General features: G+C 44.6%; 1 protein-coding gene across 3 annotated transcripts in view; it reads left to right on the top strand.

Annotated features, from left to right (window-relative positions):
* LOC104550852 (mitogen-activated protein kinase kinase kinase 3) overlaps positions 1-22,675 on the top strand; it is an 82,638-nt gene that overhangs the window by 33,969 nt on the left and 25,994 nt on the right. For all 3 annotated transcript variants that reach the window (XM_061997235.1, XM_061997233.1, XM_061997234.1), the window contains 4 exons: positions 4,175-4,284; positions 15,366-15,409; positions 16,423-16,522; positions 21,304-21,417. In XM_061997235.1, the coding sequence (XP_061853219.1) occupies positions 4,175-4,284; positions 15,366-15,409; positions 16,423-16,522; positions 21,304-21,417 (368 nt within the window). The remainder of the gene's footprint in view (positions 1-4,174; positions 4,285-15,365; positions 15,410-16,422; positions 16,523-21,303; positions 21,418-22,675) is intronic.

The following is a 22,675-nucleotide window of genomic DNA, read 5'->3' as shown; positions in this document are numbered from 1 at the left end:
ATAATGAACTCTTAAGTGCTCTTCAGAATGCCCTTTGACGTTGGCTTTTGAGTAGATGAAGGAGTGAAGATGCTGAGTTGACAGCCTAAATACTACCTGATTCAGGACAGCAGAGCCCAGTTTTACACTGCTGATTCTAGGCTGATTAAACTGATGATTGGATATTTCTGAAATGGCCTAACCTTATAGTTACTGAAAGTTGAGTGCATGTTTCTTGCTTTGCTGTATGCAGCTGTACTTTCTAAGGAAGTGTGACTTTCATAATCATGCAGGTTGGATTGGTGGCAGCAGGACTTTTTAAGTCTGTATTTGATGGATTCAGAAGATTGCATTGCAAAAAGTTTTGACAAAATTGGTGGGTAGGTAGAGGAAGAAGAACCACATAATATAAACTCAGCCTTGCCTGGGCATTGGAAACCCCTCGGTGTTTAAGGAGAAGAGATAAATCTGTGGTAAACTGGCCTTCCTTGATTTTTTTCAGTCAGTAACAACTGTCAGAAGTCAGTTGACTTGGCCAGCATAAGCCCCGTGTGGTAGGATAGGCAGCAGGTACAGGTTTTCTGTGGAGGTGATTGCCCATTGCAATCCTTCTGTGTTTTTCAGGGTTGCTCACTTCCAGCTTCCCTGTAGCAAACGAACATATCAATCTCGTGACTGCTGTCCATATGATCAAGTAACCTACCCCTGAATAACACTGAAGCGGTGACCCATAATACTCGTGTCTTGTGATAATAGCCATAGTATCCCCTTCAGCTCAAAGATCTCTCTTGGTGTCTTCAGTGATGCCATGTGCTTGTCAGGCATCCTTTCAAAAGTGTGGGTCATGCTATTGCTCTCTGCTGTGTGACTAATCCTCATGGATAGCCATGGGGTATGGTGAGAGCTCTTGAGGATGTGCTCTAGGGGAGCTGGACCAACTCTTGAAGGCTGGCAGATCTTTTTCTTGAGAGGACTGGAATGAGAGTTTACAGTCACTCCAGAAAACTTTCAAGTTATTCTGTTGCTATCTGGTGCTTTATTATTATTTTCTATTATTATTACTATTGATGTCCAGAAAACCCTACTGTCCTTCCTTTAGACAGACAATGCTAAACCTTAGAAGTTCTGGGACATCCTTGCAGGGCACTGTTCAGTTAAGCAGAGATGCTGCCAGATATGTGCAGGGAGATTTGAAGGTGGGAGAGTAGTGGTGAATTGTGTGGTTTTGGTAGCAAACCCCAACTCAACTCCTGCCTGTTGAAGCCTTTTCCCCATGACGTTACAGACTGCGTTTTATGTTAGTGAGTTCTGGAAACTTTTGTTGTCACTTGGATTGGAAAAAAGAAAGGGGTGAGGGGCATTTTAGAGATTATAGCTTCAGTGGAAAATTCCTGGAGGGCGGTCTGTGGGGGTTTTAGTTTTTTGTAGGTTTTTTTTAACTTCTCCCTCCCTCTCTTTCCCTTCCCCCTCCACAAGAAAGTGGGTTTTTCCTGTTTTTTGTGTTGTGTTTTTTTTTACTCCTACAAAAATCTATCTAGAAAAATATCTTTGTCCCCAGAGGTCCCCTTAAAAAAAACTCACCAAGACTAGCACAAAACCAATCTAAACTCGAAAGTATAGAAACATTCTTCTTGTGTTTTGTTTGTTGTGGTGATTTCTTTTCTTTTTCCTGAACTAGAATGGGAAGTTATGCATCTTGAGTGTTTTCCTGTAGCATTTCAGGTTATGCTCCCAGCCACTCCTCCAGGAAAACATACCTGTGTTTTTAACCCAGAGGGAAATGTGAAAGGGAAAAGGAATTGCACTTTAATGTACTTTGATAAGATCTTTGTATATGTAATTTGTGTATGAACTTTGATATGTACTTTGATATTTGATATATGAATGATATAATTAAAATTATACATATATTTCATATAATATTTTAAATATTTATACACACATTGCCTCCAGGAAGATACAGATATTGATATAATGCCTCACATAGACATTAGAGCTCATTTCTGAGCTTGAAAATAAAAGTAAGATTGGATTTTAAACATTTTTCCCTCACTTTTCCTCTTATTTCTTTCATGAGATGGTTCTGAATGCGCAGCACACAGAAGTCTTTTTCTCTTTTTTTACCTGATAGAACCCAGCAGGAGTGGGAAGAGAGGAGATGATGATGTATCTGAGCATGATGATCCAAAACAGACACCTCCCTGGGGAAAGAACCTCAGAATTTAGGTCCAGTCGTGTCTGATTTCATATAGTTTTTGTCATCTTTCACATCTTTTCAGAGTTAAATTTGCAGACTGGCTTGTTGTAGGGGTGCCTTTGTCCCTGCAGACACTTGGTTTTACACAAAGTACAGTAGCTGTGTTTTGATTTTTTACACTAAAAGCTGCATGTGCCTCATACCTGCCTGCCTTGACTGCATCATGAACATGGAGCATACAGCAGGTTTTCACACCCTCCTAACAAGTATGATGTGCCCTAGACCTTGATAGGGTTTTTGGTGCTTGCTGTGATATTTTTCACAATGTAATAGTTTATACTTGCCTTAAGAGGCCACAAAAATAGATGTGAAAGTGTTGGAAATGAGGAGATTGGTTTCAGATTGAAAGAGTTCTTCAAAGGTCTCTAGTTACAGCAGAAGTCAGAAATACCATACAGGCTCTCACTATATGTGTCTCTTCTATCCAGCATAGTTCAGTTGTTCTCTTTTCTAATGAGTTTCTTACTCTCTCACATGATTTCTCACTGACTCTAGTTTTTAAAATCAGTTGTGTCTCTTGATCATCTTTAATAAAGAGGGAGGAAATGAGGAGATAAACAACTATGGCATACTCCATGTGTCCAGTGCAGAGTGCATCTGGGAACGAGCAACCCCATGCACCAGTACAGGCTGGGGTTTGATTTGCTGGAGAGTAGCTCTGCAGAGAGAGACCTGGGAGTCCTAGTTCATAACAAATTAACTGTGAGCCCTCATTGCCAGGAAGGCCAATGGCATTCTGGGATGCATCAAGAAGAGTGTGGCCAGCAGGTTGAGGGAGGTTCTCCTGCCCCTCTGCTCTGGCCTGGTGAGGCCTCATCTGGAGTCCTGTGTCCAGTTCTGGACTCCCCCGCGCAAGAGGGACAGAGAACTTCTGGAGAGAGTCCAGCACAGGGCCGGCAACATGATCAGGGGACTGGAGCATCTTCCTTCTGAGGAAAGGCTGTGGGAGCTGGGGCTGTTTAGTCTGGAGGAGAGGAGACTAAGGGGGGATCTCATTCATATTTACAGATATCTAAATGGTGGATGTCAGGAGGCTGGGGCATCCCTTTTTTCTGCTGTATCTAGTGATAGGACAAGGGCTAATGGACATAAGCGGGAACACGAAAGTTCCATTTAAATATAAGAAAAAACTATTTCACTGTAGAAGTGAGTGAGCCCGGGCACAGGCTGCCCAGGGAGGGTGTGGAGTCTCCTTCTCTGGAGGTTTTTGAAACCCACCTGGATGCATTCCTGTGTGACCTGATCGAGATGGACCTGCTTCGGCAAGGGTGGTTGGGCTAGTTGATCTCTTAAGGTCCCTTCCAACTCCTACCATTCTGGGCTTCTGTGATGTGTTGTGTGAGCTTTCTTGATTCAGAAAGGCTTCTGTCCTGCAGAGCACCACCTTTTACCTCACAAAGTGAATGCTGTCCCCTGGTCAATGCATCTATCTATGGGCCCCTCTCTGAAGGGCCCCATGGGCAGCGGATATGTGCTATGAGTTGGAGAAGCACTGGTCACCCACACTCAGTTACTAGCTTTTCTGAGGATCTTTGTCATGAATATGAGGAGGAATTTCTTTACTGAAAGGGTTGTCAGATATTGGAACAAACTGCTCAGGGAGGTGGTGGAGTTACCGTCTGTGGAGCCGTTTAAGAGACGGGTGGATGTTGCACTTAGGGTAATGGTCTAGTGGTTGAAAGGGCTGGGACAAAAGCTGGACTCAATGATCTTAAAGGTTTCTTCCAGCTGAAATGATTCTATGAAGAAATCTGTATTTCCAGGGCACAATGGGCTGGGAGGGACTGTAGTGTGGTCTTTGAATGCCAGGAAGGCTGGATACCCTGTCTTCTGACCCAATAGGGTTGAAAGATTGTACTTGCAATGCTGCAGTTTCACTCTGTGCTTTCAGGGGCATGGTTGCCTTCCACACTTCAGTTGTCTGTCCTTCTTTCACAGATGAAGAAGAAGCTCTGAACTCTATTATGAAGGACTTGGCAGCGTTGGGCAAATGTGGGGGACTGCTGGACAACAACAGGAATAAAAACAGTGTTCACTCCAGCAAACAGGTAAGATATTGCTTTGAGTCCATCCTAAACTCCTGTAAACCAAAGAGGTGGGCATGATGTTTACCATGCTGGGAGAACAGAGTTTAAATGTTAAACTAATGTTAACATAAGTGCTGCAGGAGCTCAGCATCTCAGAAATAAAATGATTTTACCACGCATAAGCTTTAGGGATCTCTTTTAAGAGCTGAAAAGAAGCTACAGGCATCCCTGTACCACAGAGGAGCAATGGAGGAGCAGAGAAGAGTAATACTCCAAATCGTTCACAAATATAGCAATAGAGCATGAAAGTGGTTTTGAGTCTCAAATGCCACATCTCAAAGCACTTCTTTCTCTTCCTTAGCACTGAGAGTAGTAGAACTTGTTACAGGCATTGCAGCATTAAGACTGGGATCAGTCAAATGTTTTCTAGTGAGTGTTGATGAAATACACTATTTATCAAATAGCTGAAGTAAAATGTGTGTGTGAAAGACAGACTGCCAAATTTGAGCTGTAGACACCCAGACTCTTTTGGGAGGAATAATGTCATTCTTATATGAAAGTGTTTAATTACTGGTGTTTATGCTCCTAAACTCAAACATTTTGGCTCCATTATGCATTCAGAGTTTATTTGGTGAGCAAAAATGTCCCTTGAGCAATGTCAGAAATTATTTGCTGACATGGATATTGTAGCTGAAGTGTGTTTAATAGCCTGTTTGCGTATGGAACAAATATTATGTGAACATGAAAGCTGTGAAGAAAATTCAGTTGTCAAAAAAGCATGTGGAAAAAAAGAGAGGGGAAAAATGATTAAGAGGTCCAAGAAGCTGCTGGGAGAAACACGCGAGAAAATTCACTCAAAATTCTTCTTCTAGTGTTAAGGCATAGAATTAACTTGCTATCCCCTTTGCAATTGCTGATGCCTAGCAAGAAAGAAAGATTGTTGTTTACTGTAGTCATGCATATTTTCATGGAACTTGTGCTGCTAGCAAGGATCTCTGGATAGAGAGGAGAAAAATCCTTTCCCAAATCCCTGTAGACTTCCTAGACACATGCAGACAAAAACACGTGCGCACACAGCAATGTCTGTTTGAAAGTGTGTCCTGGCAGTAGCAGCTGTCCAAGTTGAATCACTGGATTTGTGTTCAGCTCATGCTGAAAGAAGTCCAAGATGTTTACAGAACTGACCCAAGAAATTCGGAGCTGGCTTCTCTGCAGCTGCAGGCGAAGCAGATGATCCAGCACAGCTTTGGATAGCTCCAAGGGCAGCGTTTGCTGCAAGTTGATGGGTGGGGACCACACCAAGCCATCTTTTTTGCTTTCAGGATAGCAAAGCTGTTTAGACTTGTCTTAAATAACATATTTCTAACGAGATGGGGGGGAAATCCCTGCTCTCATTTTGGAAAGCTATTGCTGTAAATGCTGAAGATACACAGCTAACCAGTTAATTAGTCAAAAATAAGGAAAATTATAATTTTCATTGGCTGAATTCTTACAATTTCATAAAATTGTCTGCCAGTCGAATTTGGATCTACAGTCCCTCCACTCTGTATCTTAGTTTTATAAATCACCAGTAGTTACGTTTTGCTCTGATACCAGTTTAGGATATTAGCTGCCACTTGACGTTTGATTTTTTGATAGTGCAAATCAGACTTCCCGATCACAACACTGATGTGTGGGAAAATATTACCAGCTTCATCATTTTATGATATTTTAAAATGGTTTTTTAATGTGGTCTTTTTTTTGTTTTTTTACTTCCTTTATGATATAAGTGGACCAGCCATAGCTCACTGTTAATCAGAACTCTCTGATGGAGGAGATGCAAATAGTTGGCATCCCACTCTCCTGGCGTATCCAAGGTTGAGGATTCAGACCAGCAGGCCCCATGAGATGAAGGGCGTTGGAGTATGTCAAACTGTTGCTTCATTAAATTGGACTGGATGGGACAAGTCTGGCTTGTGGGACGATGGGAGTCTAGTCTATTAGGTGGAGAGTGGCCAAGGGGGATGGAATTAGTGGGGACTTGGTCCATGTTTGCAGCTCAAACTTATAATTGACTTGTTTTGAGTCATTTTTAGATTTTTTTTTTTCTCTTTGTTTTGCAGTGCAGAAATTGATGAGGGGGAGGAAGATGGCTTAGGCAATGCCATTGTCACTGTGATTTGTTGTTCCTTTGGTACTTAATGTTCCCTTTTTTTTCTCTTCCTTTTTTTTTTTTTATATGATTGGCTGATTTGGCTTAAGGATGCTCTGCACACTTTCCCTTTTTAGAGGGGGAGAGTAAGGCATGGAGCATTTAGATGCTCAGTTTTCTTCTTGGCAATCTCATTGTGGTTGTCTCTTATGAGGCCCTGCAACAACATGCTCACATTGAAATACTTGGATCTGGACATTCAGTTGTTAGGATTTTTAAAAAATCTAATTTTATTTTCTGTGAAAGGATTCTTTTCTGAGGCATGAGAATCCTTTAATCAGTGTTCCAAACTTCCACTGCAAAAAAAACCCTTTAAACAAGAATATCTTGACTAACTAGACTATTTCTTTGTGGCTTGCAACAGTTTTTTGGTCTGCAGAGAAAGAAACATAACCAAAGTGCTATCTCATCTCTGTCTCCTGGAGGAGTTTCTTAGTGCTCTCTTGACAGAAGTTGAAATTTGGAGCCTGCCAGGTAGTATTCTTGGTAGGCTCAGGCCACACAAGAAAGTAGTCTGTGGTGGGGTGCTGCACAATATTTCTTCCAAAAAATCTCAACAGTTTTGCTTCAGGTCATATTACAAAATAAAATCCTTTGTCAAATTGTGTAAAAAAAATCTGTGTCTTTTAGTTTGGTTTCCTTACAAATAAGTCTAGGACTAGGGGTGGATTTCTGGATGTTAGTGCCTTGTGGTAGAACAAGCTGGAAATGAGAACAGCAAAACTCAATGCCTGGTGCTGATGAGTTTACTCCGTTAGGTTGCCTGGGCAGCTGGCAGCAGACATGGTGGCTGAGCTTGAATCTCCTAAGTCCTGTTCAGGTGTGTCAACCCCTACATTACATAACTTTTCTGCCCTGTGAGAAAACAGGGTAGAGAGATAGATGGACACCTTTTTCCTTCCACAGGCAAGTTACAATCTTGAAAACAGAGCTGCTTTTTGGGAACAGAGAGATCATCCTGACGTTATTCCTAATGTGTCCTCTGCACCATTATTCCTCCATTATTCCTTTTATCACTCCGTTATTCCTCATGCATCCTCTGGTGTGGCTGGAAGGAGTCCTTTCAGGCAGACTCCTGGACTGAACAGAAGAGTTTGTTTATAGCAGTGGCTCTGAAGAGAGGAAGGAGGAGACAGCAGAATAAAGAGCTGGATTGTGATCCCTAAGAAAAAAGATGAGTGGGATAAGAAAGGAAACCACAAAGAATAAGAAATCCCAAACAAAAACGTGAAGGAGAAAGGAGCAATTATATTAACATTTATTTTGCATCTGTCTATTTATCTGCACATCCATTAATTTATATAAACAGTGTTTGGCAACTCACAGTATGAAGCTGGTTGTCAGTCCTCTGCTTTGGTCTGCTGACAAGGCATTGGTGTGGGCTTCTGTCAGAGCCGATGACAGTGAGCAATACTTGCAAGGAATGTTTTGCCATGCACAATAAATGTCAGACTGACCTAAAAGTTGTGTTTTCAGTAAGTTACTGCTAAACTGTCTTGTCTTTGGCGAGTTGGATGCATAACAAGGCTTGCTCATAACTAGAATGAATTACAGCTCATGTTGTAGGACTCTCTGTCAGTCTTACAAGCAGCCTAAAAGGAGTTTGGTTTTATCACCTCTGGTTTACTATTGAGGAATATGAGGGTCTGTAAATATGATCTTGAAGATGGGAGTCTCTAAGAGGAGATTTTTCAGGGATCACCCTACCCTGAGAGGTAGAAGCAAGGGCCTAAGAGAGGAGCAGCACCTGCTGGGAAAGGTTAGAGATGGCCAAGGGCATGCAGTCCTGAGGATCTGGGGAAAAGGCTTTCCCTTGTCTGTGTGTAGAGCTGACTTGGGTGCCAAGACAGTAATACCAAGGAGAAATAGGCAGTTTTGAGTAGAGATTTTTTTGAAGCCTGTGATTGCTGCTGTTGTATAAACCAAAAATATCTATAACAAGGAGCAAGGACCCTTCTTAGACATCATCTTTCCACTGGCCTCTGAGCTGCTCATGTGCTGGGCTTGCTTTTTTTGGAGGAAAGAGTTGTAAGGATCCAGGAGGATCAGGATTTCACCCCCTGAGAGGAGAAGGGGGCAATCCCAGACAAACCTCTTTCTGTCTGGTTGCTGAATAACCCAGAGAGCGTGGGGGTTCTGTGCAGATAATTCCTAATGACGCGCATTAGTCATGTCCTATTGCGGTTCAGGGCTGCAGTCCAGCTGTCTGGTTTGCAACGAACATCCCATTGCTGAATGCAGGGGCGAGCACAGGACTAATGCAAACAACGTGCACGGCAGGGAGATGCAGAAATCCCCTCAGCCTGGCCCTGTGGTGTCGATTTCTCTAAGCCAAAGCCAGAAGTTGAGGAGAAATCCCACCGCTTTGTGACTTTGTACAAAGGAGTGACTGGTGCTCTAATGCTCAAGTGCCTCACTGCTCAGCAAGCCTTTCTAATTGTTGCCTAATCCAACAAGTAGAAAATGAGAGAAGTCAATAGAATCCCTCTGCCTCAGTTTCTCTCCTGGGTAAAATAGGGACAGTGAAGAAGACCCATTTCTTCATGCTGGAGAGTGAGCAAAGTACCCTAAAAACTGTACCAACCCCGGCCTCCTAAAAAGCTGGAATGAGCCCCTCTTTATGCAGGGCTGAAGGGAAGGAGAGGCACCTTGTCATGATTTCTTCTGCCTTTCTTGACCTCAGAAGACCTAATGCTGGAGTTGGAGGCTTTGTCCCACATAGTCTGAGGCAACCATGGATTTGGATTGAAGGAGGGGATCCAAAGGCGACATCCCTGTGGTACCTCAGCATGGGCAAAGTTGTTCTGTAGTTAGCTTTGACAAGAGTCGCTTTGAAACTAAGCCACAGAGTTTAGTCCAAACAGAACACTGTTTATGATGATGGTTTAATTTGGGAGGAGAAGATGTGGTGAGGGGAGTCTTTGAACATGGATCTCATCAGGGATTTTGGAGTGTGGCAGTTCTATGTGCTTCAGCTCTTGGCATTGTGCTGCACGGGCAGCTGTGGGAGTACAGGGCTGTCTCTTTTCCTGGGCTCCCAGCCTGCAGGCGGTAGCATCAAGGTGGCGCAGAGAGTGTATCCCTATGCCAACAGCCACCCTTCTCAGGCTGGCATTGCTCTAATTGGTCCCATACTCTGATCTGATTGACCTTCTTGGTGTTCAACAGTAAGGGTACTCGACACCCTCTGTTCCTCCAAAGCTGCTTCCATTTTAGGCCTAACAGCATGTTTTCCTGCTCTCTGTGTGTGCTTTTATTACAAACAGCAATCCACTCTTCAGGGATCTCTGTATAAGATCATGATTCACCTCGTTTGGAAACACTTTTCCAATTTTTTTCCCAATGTTTTCCTTAATCTAAACCAGCATGCAGGGCTGCTTGCTCCAGCTCCAGAGTCTGAGCTTGGCTGAGCCCACCAGGGAGCATCTTCCCCAGCTGAGTGGGCAGAAGCAGTTGCCCCTTCTCCCCCCAGCCCCAATTTCTGTCAGTGCTTCCTCTGAAGCTTGGCATCTGTGGTCTTTTTGTGAAATTAGTTTTGAGGAAGGAACTAAAAATACCTCAAGGAAAGCCTGGAAAGATGGCAATGGGTTTGTGGCTGTTGTGTTGGCTTTGCTTTTCCTTTCCAAAGCGAATGGCAAGAAAGAGTAAAATACCATTTGTTAGCGGGGCTGGAGGAAATGCCGGTACGAGTATCTTGGAGAAGAAATTATGTCAGCAATGAAGGGAATTACAGTGGTATTTCCTGTCAGGATTGTCGCTGATTTTGTTTGTGTTGCAGCAGGGCCTCCAGGCGCCAGCCGAGACATGGGCTCCTCTGTGCCCTGTGTGGTACGGAAACACACGTGTAGAGGGAAAGTTGCTCAGTACATACAATCTGGGAGATCAAACACCTCAGTTTTGTGCTTGGCTCTGCTGCTCTGCCTCATAGAATGAATCACAGAGTGATTAGGACTGGAAGGACCTTTAAAGATCATCTAGTTCAGCCACCCAACCATAGACCACTAGACTAGATTGCTCAAAGCCCATCCAGCCTGGCCTTGGACACTTCCAGGAATGAAGCAGCCATGACTTCTCTGGGCAAACTGTTACAATATCTCATCAACCTCATGATACAAATTTTATTCCTTATGCCTAACCTAAATCTATCTTTCAGTTTAAAACTGTTGGCCCATGTCGTGTCAGTACTTGGACCTTGTGAAAAGTCTCTCTCTATCTTATAAGGCTCCTTCCTATGTTGAAAATCTTCAACAAGGTCTGTCTGGAGCCTTCTCTTTCCCCAGGCTTGGCTTTTTCTTCAGATCCTTAGGCAAAGCACCTTGTGCCTTTGTTCCTCAGTTTCCCCTGCTTGCTCCATCACCTGCCTCAGCTTTCACAATGTTCCATGAAACCATTGCTGAAATCTGTCAGAGCTGTATTGAAGGCTGGTGCCTTCTGGCATGGCCTTACCCCTCTCCTGCACCATATTTAACAGACCCTCTTCTTGGATGTTTCAACTTTTTCTCCTTTGCACACTAATGAACTCTTGATTGTGTGGAGAAAAAGGCTCCCATTAACCTCCTTTGACATCCGATGGCAGGGAGAGTGAATAACACTGCTTTGATTGTGCAAGGAGGAGTTGCTGTTGTCTTCATTCCTCACAAAATTGCAAAAGTGAGTGGGACCTAGCAGTCTCCATGACCCACGGCTCTTCCATGACCTGCCATCAAGCATTTGTACATTTTGTTGAGGTCCTTATGGAGAAAGATGCTGGTCCTGCCCTCTCCCCTTGATCAAATGTTTGAGATGCTGGGTGCAGACTCGTGCGAGATTTTGCTCCAGCACTTGGCGGTGCTCCAGACTCCCTACGTTATCTCAACCTGGTTTGGAGCAACTGGTTTCCATGGGTGTAAAAAGTCACAGCCTGCTCTAGCATTTAGGAAGTGCTTTTCATTCCCCTGGGACTTCCTAGTGCTTTGGGCACTGCCCATTTTTTTGTTTGTTTTTAAGGAAAAACCTCTTTGTTGTAACAGTGATGAATTCAGCTTTAGCTGTGGTTAAAAAACATGCACAAGCCAAGGGGACACTGGAAAGTAAAGCTGTAACCAACTTCTCAGATGACAAATAAATGTTTGTCTTCCTAATGCTTGTGGGCTTGAGGTCTTGGCTTCTTTGAGGAGGGCAAGCAAGAAGTTTGTGTGTTTTATATCAGGAAAAAAAAAAATCTAATTAACAGATGAAGTGGGTTTTCATTCCCCTATTGCCAGCAATGCATGTGTTGCTCTGCCCAGATGCAGAGCAGTGTGAGGCAGCTGATGTACTTCTGTTGGCTTCGGGCCACAGCACATCAGCCCTGGTGTTGATGTAGAAGAGGATGCATCAGGGTCGTGACTTTTTTTTTTGCCCCCCTTTTTGTGTCTCTCTGGAGCTTTATAGGAGTGTTTTGACATTTTCCAGCCACAAGCTATTTCTCAAAACTTATTTGTTTGCAAAATTTGTGTTGCTCAGCATAAATGGGCAGTATGTGCTACATCCCAGCTCAGTGCATTGTTTGGGCCTGCACTGAAAGTGAAACCTCTGTTTTGAAAGGTTTCCTGCAGTGAGGCCAGAGCTGCGTGAGGCTTTTTCCCCTTACGTGTCCTGTTCCTTTGTAAGGAGAAACCTCAAAAGTTCCTTACCTTGATTTTTTTTTCTTCCATCTTCAGAGAAGGGCTTTGCTTTGGAGCTACATGCTCTGAACCCACTGCCAGCACCCAGGAGAGATGAACCAGCCTGGCCCTTTTCAGAGGCACATGCAAATAAAAACTGACATAATAGAGCCCATCTCTTTTTTTTTTTTTCCCTTTTCCAGCAGAGGTAATACAAGGTGGCAATCCCACCTGCATTTGCCTGTCTCTCTGGAATGATTTGGACCTTCAACGCTAGGTTGGTTGTGGTCACTTCGTCTCCTTTTGAATTTGGGACTGGTTTAGCATTAGTTGGGTAGTTTTACGAGTTGGACCTGGTTCTAGAAGTGAACCTGGAGTGTATCCAAATACTGTGGATCTGGAGAACTGGCTATAGACACTGAGGTGATGTAAGTGCCTGTTTAGCACAGGCCTGTAACACTGCTGGAGTGCCCCATTTGGTCACTGTCCCAGTACTGGTTCTTCCCAGCCTTTCTGGAAATACAGAAAAGGCCATGAGCAACGATAAAAAGGATGCATTTTGGATGATCTAACATGTTTACCCTGAATCTGGTGGGGTTTTTTAAGCTTTTCAGCTGAATTGCCTTCACTCTTGACTTCCTGAACTTCAGTGGGTGTTTGCAGAACTCGAGGAGCTGTTAGTTTAAAAATAAACCTGAAGACGCCCGTCCAGCCTATTTTCCTCATTAGAGACAAAGCTGTTTCACTGTGGTTCTGCTTTCCTTCTGAGAGGATGGAAAGTGTGCCTTCATTTGCTGGCAGTCCAGCATTAGAGATAAGGCCCTTGGCTCAGGAAGGGCTGTCACCCACCCATTTGAGGATTATCCTTGTGAGATGCAGGCAGCACGAGACCGAGCCCTCCCTGGTATGTCCCCAGGGAGAGATTGAGCACTTTTTTCTCCATGGGAAGAAAACTAGTATTTGAGGAGGCTTCTGTGCACTAGTTGGGGCAGAGCCCTGGTTAATTTGAGGGGACTAAACCAGGTCTGGGAAGTAAAGAGGGTTTTGATCTGCCTTGGAGACCATTGGAAAGTCGCAGAGTGAGCCAAGGGATGCTAGAGGGATGCTTGGCTCAGGCCAGATCTGAGAAGCTGAGTGAATGAAAAGGCTCCTTGTGGTCTCGATTGCTGCTAAGTATGCACAAGTAGGGGATGGGAGAAGTGGCTTTTACTAGCGCATGCACAGTTGTGTGCTCAGTCTGTGTGTAATGTTACAGCCTCTTTTTTGGGCAAATGTAATGATTTCTCTTGAGGTGAGCAATGAGTCAGTTCAGGGTGGGCATTTACTGTGTATGGTGTAGTGATGCCTGATATACTTTGCATTTTGTAGGTACTAACAAAATAAAATCTGCCCCTACCGCAGCACTGTTGGCTTTTAAAATCCAAGACTGTCTCTCCGCTTCTGTTATAGGATGCTTGCATTTAGTTCTTATTTCTTTGCCCCAAATATCCCTATGTTCTATTAAACATCCTCTGAGATTTGCTTTTTGGGTTTCAAACACAAGAGTACTCCAGTAATACCGTGGGAAGTGCTGAAAATGGACAGACATCAGACATGTTTTGATAGTAGTGCCTTGTTCCCAACTAAGTTCAGAGCATTCACAATTTTCCACTTGTATTAATGCATTTTATTGAAACTAACAGCAACACAGATGAGTGCATGAGGACTGGAGGAAAGCAAAAGCTTTTAAAAGGGCAAAAAGGAGGAGCCGGGTAACTACAGACCGGTCAGCCTCACCTCCATCACTGGAAAGGTGATGGAACAATTTATCTCGGGCACTGTCTCCAGGCATTTAAAGGACAAGAGGGTCACTCGGAGCAGTCAACATGGCTTTACCAAAGGGAAGTCATACTTGACCAACCTGATAGCCTTTTGTGAAGATGTAACCAGGTAGATAGATGGTGGATGGGGTTTATCTTGATTTCAGTAAAGCATTTGACACCATCTCCCTCAGCATCCTCACAGCAAAACTGAGAAGGTGTGGGCTGGATGATCAGGTAGTGAGGTGGATTGTTAACTGGTTGAAGGGAAGAAGATGGAGAGTGGTGATCAAAGGGGCAGTGTCTAGTTGGAGGCCTGTATCTAGTGGAGTCCCTCAGGGGTTGGTGCTGGGACCGGTACTGTTCAATAGATTCATTAACGACCTTGCTAAGGGAACAGAAGCACTGTCAGCAAGTTTGCTGATGATCCTAAACTGGGGGAGTGGCTAATACACTAGAAGGCTGTGCTGCCAGTCAATGAGACCGGGACAGGCTGGAGAGCTGGGCAGAGAGAAATCTAATGAAGTTCAACAAGGACATGTGTAGAGTCTTGCATCTCGGAAAGAATAACCCCATGTACCAGTACAAGTTGGGGAATGAACTGTTAGAGAGTAGTGTAGGAAAAAGGGACATGAGAGTCTTGGTGGACAGCAGGATGAGCATGAGACAGCAATGTGGCTGTGGAGGCCAATGGCATCCTGGGGTGTTGTTAGTAGGTCAAGAGAGATTCTCCTCCCCTTCTACTCTGCCCTAGTGAGACCACATCTGGAATATTGTGTCCAGTTCTAGGCCCCTCAGTTCAACAAGGACAGGGAGCTGGTGGACAGAGTTCAGTGCACAGCCACCAAGATGATGGAGTGGAGCATCTCCCTTATGATGAAAGGCTGAGGGAGCTGGGGCTCTTGAGCTTGGAGAAGAGGAGACTGAGGGGTGACCTCATTAATATTTACAAATACATAAAGGATGAGCGTCAGGAGGATGGAGCCAGGCTGTTCTCAGTGATGCCCAATGATAAGACAAGGGGCAATGGGTACAAGCTGGAACACAAGAGGTTCCAAAGAAACACAAGGAACAATTTCTTCACTATGAGGGTGCTGGAGCCCTGGAACAGGCTGCCCAGATGGGCTGTGGAGTCTCCTTCTCTGGAGACATTCAAAACCCACCTGGATGAGTTCCTGTGTGACCTACTCTAGGTGGTCCTGCTCTGGTAGGGGGGTTGGACTGGGTGATCTTTCAAGATCCCTTCCAGTACTTGTGATTGTGTGAGTGCGTGTTCTTGTGTTTATAGAAGACTTTATTTTTTTACAGCATATAGATCAGCAATGTGGAGTTTTCCCAAAGCCCATGAGTCCAGCAGGCAGCTTGACCCTAATAGCCCAGGTGCCCACTGAAGTTAGAACTTCAGTCCTTGAGAACTCCTTTCAGCTCTGGGTCTGAGAGTCAGTCTTGGCAGTTTGGGACCTAACCATTTTCTACTTTTTCTTTTAGCAGCGAAATGTCAGGATCAAGTTTGAACATCAAGAAGAAAAAAGGTATGTACCCAACCCAGTCCCCCACATGTACAGAGACTTTTTTTACCCAGTGTTGTCCTACTGAGTTAATCCAGCTGCAACTGAGCTCACAGCAGGATTCATTTCCATAAAATCCACTACAGTTGTATATGCAAGAGCCTCGTCTTGTCATCCTGTTGACCAGAAGTACCTCCTGGGAATTGCATGCAGGCAAGTGGTTCCAAGCTGGAAGTCATTACAGGGATGTAGAGTGTACTCCTGGATCCTCTTTTCTCTTTAATTCTTGAGCCCTACTGACCCGCAGCTGAGCAGCAGCTCTATAGAAATGTGTCCTTTCATTAGCAGCCTGTGACACTTACTTAAGATTTTGGGCATGGATCCCATAAAAATAGAGCTGGGAGTTAAAACTTGCCCGCCCTTCCCTGCTTGACATTTTCATGGAATCACCTCTGCTTGGTGATTGTGGCAGGGCAGGACAGAGGGCTGGAAACTCACAGGCTCATGGTCCAAGTTGCACGTTAAAGCAAAAGAAGATGTAAGTAATGTTACAGCAGGTCTAGACCGTACCTAGTGATATATAACTACAGAGCTGCTCTATGGGATGGTACAGGAAAGTCACAGGATGCTAGGCTGCATCTCTCTCTCTTCCATCCCTCCTTCCTATTCAGAGCCCCTTGAAAATGAAAATAGAGATGATAAATAATTGATCAGTGCCTGATCCCTGAACAGGTCCCTGGCTCCTGCATCTTCTCCAGTGAAGGGCTGCTGGACTTTTTGTTTTCCATTTATACCTCACTGTAGGGGAAGAAGCAGAGGAGCAGCACTAGGATTTTTGGTAGATATTCTTGCAGGTTAGATCAAGTCCCCTCTTGGATGTAGAAGACAAGTGGCATTTCTATGAGTGTAAATGCAAGGAGCAAGCTTTATGCTTTGTAATAGAAGAGTACAGGTCATTCCTTTTGAATAGTCAATCTAATTCCAAATTCCAGTATGCTTCTACTAAATTGAGACGGTTATTATATTTGTGTACACAGGATCATCCCGTTTCCAAGACCAGTCAAATTCAAAGAAGTGGTGCAGAAGGTCACGGATGCTTTTGGACAGACGATGGATTTAGGCTATGTGAACAATGAGGTACTCTTCTCCTTATTGCTAAAGGGAGAGTTTTAGGGTGCTTGGTGGCCCCTTCAGAACTGAGCGATCTTTTGTTTTCTAAGACCCTAATTTTAGTTTTGTACAGTAATGTGAAGAAAAATTAATCATATTTTGTGGTTTCCAGCTAGCGAGTGAACAAGAGTTACTCCCTTCTCAAAATTATTTCACTAAGGCTTATTAAATGGTGACACAGGAACGTTGACTTCCCCTCCCTGACAAAAGTATCCCTCTAACACAAACAAGAGGAGGAATTAAGTGGCTGAGATGGTGGAGATGTTGCCAGTTCAGCTGCATAGTCAGCACCAGTAGATGTTTTCTCATCACCCTTGGGGCAATAGGGCCACCTTTCAGAGCATGTCTGGCTGGTGAGAGCAGACACAGGGCAGAGGAGAGGGACTGAGACCAAATAACATCACTGAGAGCCACATGAAGTGGCTGTGGGCTGCTGCATGTTTGGGTGGCATGTGAAGCCTTCCCATCTTGGAGGCAATTGCAGGAGCATGATGAAGTCCAGAGCATGAGGGACAGTGCTGCTAACATAATGTGCTTTTGTCTAGCACTGCCTTTGTTTCACCCCAGAACCATGTATGTGTGCTGGTGCTTAGGCCTGCAGTGAAATGGGCATTGTCAAAGGATCCTCTGCAGGTCCTGTGGCCGCATCCAAGCAGCCAACAAGTGCACCCCAACTGCAGTCCTCGCATTTGCAAACTTGAAGACCTTTCTTCTCCAATCTTTTTCTTAACATAGGCTACTATATTTCCAACTTTTTCTTTGAGCCTAGCGCTGTGTCTGAAAGGAAGGTACTAGTGAGGGCCTTGGCCTAGGAGGGCGCAATCCTTGGCATCTGTTTTGCTGGGCTCAGCATTTTCTTGTGAGACACCTTGCCATCTAGAGCCACAAGGCTCTCAAGGTGGATTTGGCTTTGGGAAAGAGAGGACCAGATCACAAGTAAGTGTGCTTTTAAACACAGATTCTTTTGGAAATTTCTTGACAGCTTGCTTCTTCAGGTATTAATTGCAAATGACGTAATAGCCTTTCCTTAAAGTAGGAATGAAGAGAGAGCTTGTGAAGAGAGCTTTCTCTTAATATTTTTCTTTTTTTCCCCACCTTTCTATTTCAATGGAAATTTGATCCACAAAAAAGTTGCTCTACTTTTATAATAAGTACCTCTTCATACCAAAGTGTCCACTGGGTTTTGGATCTGAATATAACCAGGTTTCTAATCTTGGGTATTCTCTGACAGCCCTCCTGGGAAAAGCCTGCCATTGAATTCTCCAGGAATGACTCATTTCATTCCGGGTTTCTTTCCACTGTAAGAGGACTTTTTTTTTCCCCGACAACAGAAAACAGAAGCTTAAATAATGGATTTTATCCCACATTAGAGACTGTCTTTCCTGGGTATGTGCACAGCACATAGCAGTGCCATGAGCACACTCCTAACTTATTAAGGGCAAGGATGACTTTCAATGTTTTTTTTTTTTCTACATATAAAAATTCCTCCTTGTGAAAACACACACCTTTGGGAAAAGGTCTTAGTACTAGTAATTTAGGATTGTTGTTGTGGAAACATTATAAACAGGCAAAGTGACTTTTGGGGACATAGCCCACATGGTGACACCCTGGCATCTGGTTCCTAGAACATTCTGGCGCCGTTTTTGAGTCTGCAAGTCTTAGAGGTAGTCTGACATAGACGCATTACAACCTAATGTTTCACACTTTCTTCATGCTCAAAGGGAGCTGTGCCATCAAATTTCTCTTGCAATGGCACTTTTTAGACCAAAATTACCTAGAGTTCAACAGGCCCCTACAAAATCTCCCTAGATGTCGGTCCCTGTCCTGGTGAAACAGGAGTACTGAAACCAAGATCAGAGGGATGAATATACCAGCTGGGTGGAGCAGGGGCATGCATGAATCACATCCTGGTGGGACTATGGAATCAGCAGCCTTGGGCTGGTATAGATAAGAGTGGGGCTTGGCCATGGATGTACTGCATGGGACATGTCTGTGTGTTAGTCCTAGGCCAGGCTTGTGTTTTGGATGAGTGGGACAGCAAAATCCGACCTGACCATGGGCAGTGTGGTGTGGTGTTTGTTAGACAGTTGACTGTGTTCAGGATTGAAAGAATGGCTTCTATGGAAAATGCTCTGATTGAGTTCATCTAAACAGTTGCTCCAGGTGTAACTGTTACCTTGTTTGTCCCACTTGCATGATCCACTTGTGATGTGATCTTGTGCAGAATACTGGACCTCTGGTGCCACCAGTTCTCTTCTGGCCTCCCCCTGCTTGTTGTCTTTGAGGCTGTCCCTCGGTGTAATTTTGGAAGGTTAGGGAGAGTTAAAGTCAAGGGAAGTGGTAGAAGCTCTGTTACAGGGGGAGAGGAGATAAAAGCATATTTAGCAAATATTTGTCAAGAATTGTTGATGCCAGTTGGTCTTGCATTGGACAGGAAGGTGAAATAATTGACCTCTCTGATTTTTCCCCAACCCTGTTTCCTACTATTCTCTGACTTTCTGCAGTGTCTTACAGAGTGGGGTCTAGCAATACTGTTGCAGTGAGTGAAAACTCACCCTTTGCACTCAATTTCTGAGACTGCAGTGGATTGACTACCAAACCATATACTAAAACATCAGGCTCCAAGGGAGTATACTATTTAAAAGCAAGAAGAAAATCTACTTATCTCTGTTTAGTGAAACTTCTGTGTAGGTAAACTTTGTTTTTCATCACGGCTGCCCACTCTGTAGACAGAACAAACCCACTTTGCTGCAAATGCAGCCTGGCAGGTACTTCCATGGCTCTGCATGAGTCCCTATTTAGTTTCAAGCCTAGTAGATCTGTTATGTGCCACAGTCTGGAAGTCAAATGGAGAAAAATTTACTTGCCAGATGTGGGTAATAGGTAAAGCCAAGCTAAATAGTGTCTGAAGTCCCTTTTACAGGAGGGCAATTTCTGCCTGATGTTTTTGGCTCCTCTGAAGCAGGCAGGCAAACTTGTTAATGTTGTGATATTGGAGTGAGACAGAGTGACCTGCAGAACATTTTGTTCAAAGCTGCAAATGAGGGATTGCTCTGAGCACTTGTGAGTAGCTGTGCAAAGGGATGAGTAAGCAGTGGCACTGTGCTTACAGTTTAGAGTCAAATTCTGCTTGGTGGTGGGACAAAGGGGAGCTTCTCTCTGTCATTCATTTCTATTTGTGTGAGTGTAAGGGACAAAGCTTGTCTGCTTAATGCTCTTGAGAACTTCAAGAGGGTTAAGCAGTACACCAAGAGAATATCTCTTCAGCTCTACTGCTTAAGGAACAGTTGAACAGCTGCAGCTCCATCCAAACCTTAAGATGCTCACAATGTAGAAACAGCAGCCTCACAGACATCTAAGGCAGAGCTTGGTGTCCTTGGGTGGGAGAGGTGAAACTTCATCTCCCTTGGCCAGGGCCCACAGTTTTCCCTTGACCTGGTTATCCCCAAACCCCTAGCCTTAGTGCACACGGTCTGAGGTGTATTTAGCTGTGGGCTAACAGCCAAACCCTTGGAAACACCCTGAGATCAAAAAGGTGGACACAGGCAGCTTTAGAGAGTCATTTTCTGTGGTGGTTGATCTGAGGTGCATTTGCTGTGGCTGGTGGCATGAACCCTGATGCCCTAGAAGGATGAGCTACCTTCCAGGAGTTCTAGGCAGCTCTGGCTCCCAGCAAGACCATCAAGAGCCTACTGGGAGCTGTGGGTGCTTGGTAGGTAGCAATGCTTTGGCACAGGCATGAGTATAATATGCTATGTTGGCTAGAGTCAGTGTCAGTACTTTAGGCAAGGGGCTGAGGCTTGGGTTTACGAGATTAGACAGAATGCTCCTGAGTGACGGGCAAAAAGGTCAGGTTTTCGTTTTAGCCCAGAGCATCAGAAAGTCACAGAGCCTCTCTGAGGTGCAGCTGTTTTGGGTGGTGGAGGCTTTGCAAGCCGTCTGCAGGAAGTGGTACACACACAGCAGTATCAGGAGGGTCATATTCACTTGGGAGATAGGAGGACAATAGTCTGACACTTACTAGGAAGACATCAGGACCTTTAGCTGCCTGATAGACACTACAGTGTGGAGCTCTGGTCTGCTTACCCTCAAAAGAGCATGACAAATTAATGTCAAAAAGCGGCTTTTGGAGGGAGAGCAATGTACACCTTTCACATCTAAAGGGAAGAGACTTTTACTTTTGAGATGTTCCCTGATTTCCCCTGATGCCCAAACACTAAGGAGACTGTGTCGGAGTGTAGGAACACAGGTTGCAGCAGTTGGTAAAGTTGCTGAGGATTTACCTGAGTAAATCATTGGGAACAGGTCACTTCTTTCTTGGAGCACCATTGCATGACTGTTTTCCCAGGGACTGTTTTAGGGCCGCGTAGCAGCAGGTCTTGCCTTCAAACTCCAAGATCAGAGCAGCTTCAGAGGAGCAGGCAGCAAGCCTAAGTTTTTGTCTCAGCCCTTTGCTCTTCCCACTGGCTGAATTGATGATGTGACCTTTAAGCTCTCTCCTTGCAGATGTTTTTGTTGTGTTTTGTTTTGTTTTGTTTTTTTATGCCTGTTCCTTGGTAGATGAGAACTTGGAAGAAAATGTTAGAGCTCAGTGAGCTGGAGGGCATGGGGAATCTGTTTTCCATCTGCCTTCTCAGGTTCCTCCCTCATCCCTTGATTCTCAAGCTGTTCCCCGCAAGGACCTGCTTTCCTCTGTTTACCCAGAAGTGTGACACTGCTGTGCTGGGTGTTTGTTCAATCCCTTCCAGCTCCTGATCCCGCTGAAATCCCAGGAAGATTTGGACAAAGCAGTGGAACAGTTGGAGCTGAGCCCTTCCCTGAAGAGCCTGCGGATCATTGTGAGCGTTCCAAAGAAAGCGAATGTGAGTCCTTCACCTTCTCTGCTCCTTTGTGTCCGGAGCTAGACGCCTTATTATTGTGTTGGGGAGTGGAAACGAATATCCTGACAGTGCAGAGCAGAGGGCAAGATGGTTATGAAGGGGGGTCAGCCCTGCTCTGGCTCAGCTACTTGGGGATCTTCCTGTGGTGGTGGCCTAGAGGCTGAGCTCACCTCCTGCTAGCTCTTCCTGTAACCTGTGAAGGGTTAAATGCTTCACTCATCCTCAAACAAGGTTAAACCCCAAGCCATCCCCTTGTGCTTCCTGCCTAGAAATGCTGTCACTATTCCTCTCTAGCCTCTCCCCCATACCCAGGAGGATGCCATGATGGGTGGTAGCATGAGGACCATTCCCTCCATCTGGTGCTGCAGTACTAAATGCCAGAGAGCAAACTGGAGAATCCTTCAGCCTCATGCAGGACTGTCTTCATTATTTCCCCCCCCCCATATTTATTTACTTGTTTTTCCTGAGCTCTCTGTTTTTTCAGTAAAGTCTGTTAGCCTGACCTCGCCTGCACAGAGTGTCTTGCCAAAGCACATGTCGTGCTGCCTCAAGCACAGACTGTAAAGCAAGGGATTTGCAGATGTTGCAACTCCATTTCTTCCTTATATTTCCTAGAAGTACTGGAAAGACTGGGAATCTTGAAACTGTTAGTGCTTGTCCTCAGGCTATTGCTGGTGCTCACAGATCCAGGAACTTCGCATCTCCTTTTGAAAGGCTCTCAGAAAGTGCAGAGACCAGAGTCTCAAGGCGAAAACTGAGCCATCAGTTGGGATTTCCTAAATGCTGAGCAGAAGTGGGGTGATCTGCGCTAGGAACTGTGGGAACATAGCAGTGTTACAAGTCAGCTAGAAAGAGCAGGGAAGCCAGGTAGATTGAGAGCAGGTCCATCTCTTCCTGAAGCATGTAACCATGCTCCTGCATGTAAGAATGTATGGTTCCAAGGTCATACATGAAATGATGTGTATAAAATGCACTATAATGTGTTATCTTAGTAAGACCTGACCACTGCCATTTAAGTTGCCAGCTGGATGTACTCATTTCTCTTCCCTGGCAGAGCCTGATGCTCTACTCTCTGTTCCTCTGCTCTATTACAGAGGACCCTCTGCAGTGCTTAGGCTGCCCCTGAAGTCTAGCGAGCATGGAGAAGAGGCTCTGATTTTGGGGTTACAAATTGGATTCAGACCAGGGATCCATCTCTGTATCTAACTGGAAATAAAGCATTACAGGAATAGTCTTTCAT

The sequence above is a fragment of the Colius striatus genome, chromosome 5, assembly GCF_028858725.1.
Source record: "Colius striatus isolate bColStr4 chromosome 5, bColStr4.1.hap1, whole genome shotgun sequence".
Lineage (NCBI taxonomy): Eukaryota > Metazoa > Chordata > Aves > Coliiformes > Coliidae > Colius > Colius striatus.
The sequence above is the reverse complement of the archived record's forward strand: the minus strand, read 5'-3'. Positions and strand labels throughout refer to the sequence as shown.